General features: G+C 34.0%; 2 protein-coding genes across 2 annotated transcripts in view; one reads left to right on the top strand and one right to left on the bottom strand.

The window, feature by feature from the left end:
- Positions 1 to 600, top strand: part of LOC107629579 (gamma aminobutyrate transaminase 1, mitochondrial) — a gene marked incomplete at its 5' end in the record, with an annotated part of 6,394 nt that extends 5,794 nt beyond the window's left edge. The window contains 1 exon segment of the mRNA XM_016332393.2: positions 297 to 600. Coding sequence (XP_016187879.1) covers positions 297 to 371 — 75 coding nt within the window.
- Positions 1,040 to 1,663, bottom strand: part of LOC107629580 — a 789-nt gene continuing 165 nt past the window's right edge. Inside the window, exons 2-3 of the mRNA XM_016332394.2 lie at positions 1,576 to 1,663; positions 1,040 to 1,482 (exon numbers count right to left, since the gene is read on the bottom strand). Coding sequence (XP_016187880.1) covers positions 1,369 to 1,482; positions 1,576 to 1,663 — 202 coding nt within the window. The 3' untranslated portion in view covers positions 1,040 to 1,368. The remainder of the gene's footprint in view (positions 1,483 to 1,575) is intronic.

The raw sequence follows: 1,663 nt of genomic DNA, 5'->3' as shown, positions 1-1,663 counted from the left end.
TTTAAACACAAATAGCTTAGCTAACAAGCATTCACAATAGGTTAACATTCTATTAAATGGTTCTGAGTGACTACTCAAAAGCCAGAAACCTCATGAGTCGTGTGCAGTTGTGTACTACTTTGTGTTTTTTGCTTCATCGTTGACGAATAAATATGAATTGTCAATGCATTTGATCTGTCGTGTTTATCATGTTCATTATTTCATGGCATATGTTGCTGTAACTGCAGCCTGCATTTCAAAGTTAAAATAGTATTTGATTACCAAGTCTGAGATTGCATATTTTTGTTTTCCCTCAGTTAATAAGCATTTATGGGAAAGCCCTAAAAGGTACGGAAGAGAGGGTGAAAGAGCTCAAGTCTCAGCGGAAGTAGCTCAAAGTTGCTCGGCAGAAGATGCCATAGTAAATAAATTATGCTACCTTCAAACAAAATAGAAAAATAATAGTTTGAAGAGGAATTGTGTATTATGACACTTTGGACACACAACACTCGATAAAACTGCGTGAACCTTCTAGCTATTGTAAATGTCAGTAGATTGCCGCAGATTAATTTTCATATGATTCTAATTTCTGTGAAATGCATGTTAATGGGCTTAAATGGAGTTTTACAGAGACATTTAAAAAATTAAAACCTGCAATTCACCTCCTGCGTGTTGCTTCATATCCAACAAAAGTGAATACGCCCCTTACGTATTCTTCTTTAACCAATTCCCATTACACAAAAATGGCCGATATCCTGGATATTATTCACCAAACGGGACCCAATATATAAAAAAAAAATAAACGTAAATTTCTTCCCTAAATTGTTTAAAAGTGACCATCAAATATTTTATATTACTCTTTTTTTTATTTTTTTGCTTGAGAAAATGAAAAGAGAAGTTCAAATTGGGTTATTACATGGGCGGAGAGTGTTGACTCCAATATGAAATCCAAATCCACGTATATTTGAATACGAAATGCACCTACTATGAAACTTTAATTTAAATTTAGTCTGCACCTACTACGAGTATGAGCAGTTGAGCACACCTCCTTATCCAATTCCAGCAAAGTTTGAAGTCCAATATTATTAAAAATCACACAAACTCTGTTATTCAATATTCATTACTTAAACATATCTCATCGAATAAAATTATAAAACCACGAACACGGTGCTTTTGATTTTCCGGCAAACCTAAACTTGGGGTTCATTGCTGTTGAAGCATCATATTAAATATTAAATAGCAATTAATATTATGTAGTGAAACACGAAATTGAAAATGAAAGGCAACCAAACAATCGACAAGTTCATCATCATCCCATTATAATAATAAAAGACGGTGGCGTAAACCTGCAATTGGCAGCAAAGTAAGGATTATGTAATACTAATTAAGCTAGGGTTTGGAATTTTTGTTAGCTTGTCTTCTAGCTCTCCTCTCTCTAGAGCTTGGTGTTGGCTTATAGCCTCCATTTTCGGATTCAGATTCATCCAACTCTCTAAATGATTTCTGTTCCAATTGAGCATTTGTAAATTAAACTTTATTGTGAAAAGAAACAAATTAGAGAAATAGAACAATGGAGTTTTGATTTATATATGTTACCTCTCTAATCTCAGAGAAGCTTACAGCATAGAAGGTCACAGCTGCAGCAGCAACAATTCCAATAACAGGCAGCGCAATTTGCATATCC

This window comes from Arachis ipaensis, chromosome B03 (genome assembly GCF_000816755.2).
Source record: "Arachis ipaensis cultivar K30076 chromosome B03, Araip1.1, whole genome shotgun sequence".
Taxonomy (NCBI): domain Eukaryota; kingdom Viridiplantae; phylum Streptophyta; class Magnoliopsida; order Fabales; family Fabaceae; genus Arachis; species Arachis ipaensis.
Note: the sequence above shows the minus strand (reverse complement) of the source record. Positions and strands in the feature narration are given on the sequence as shown.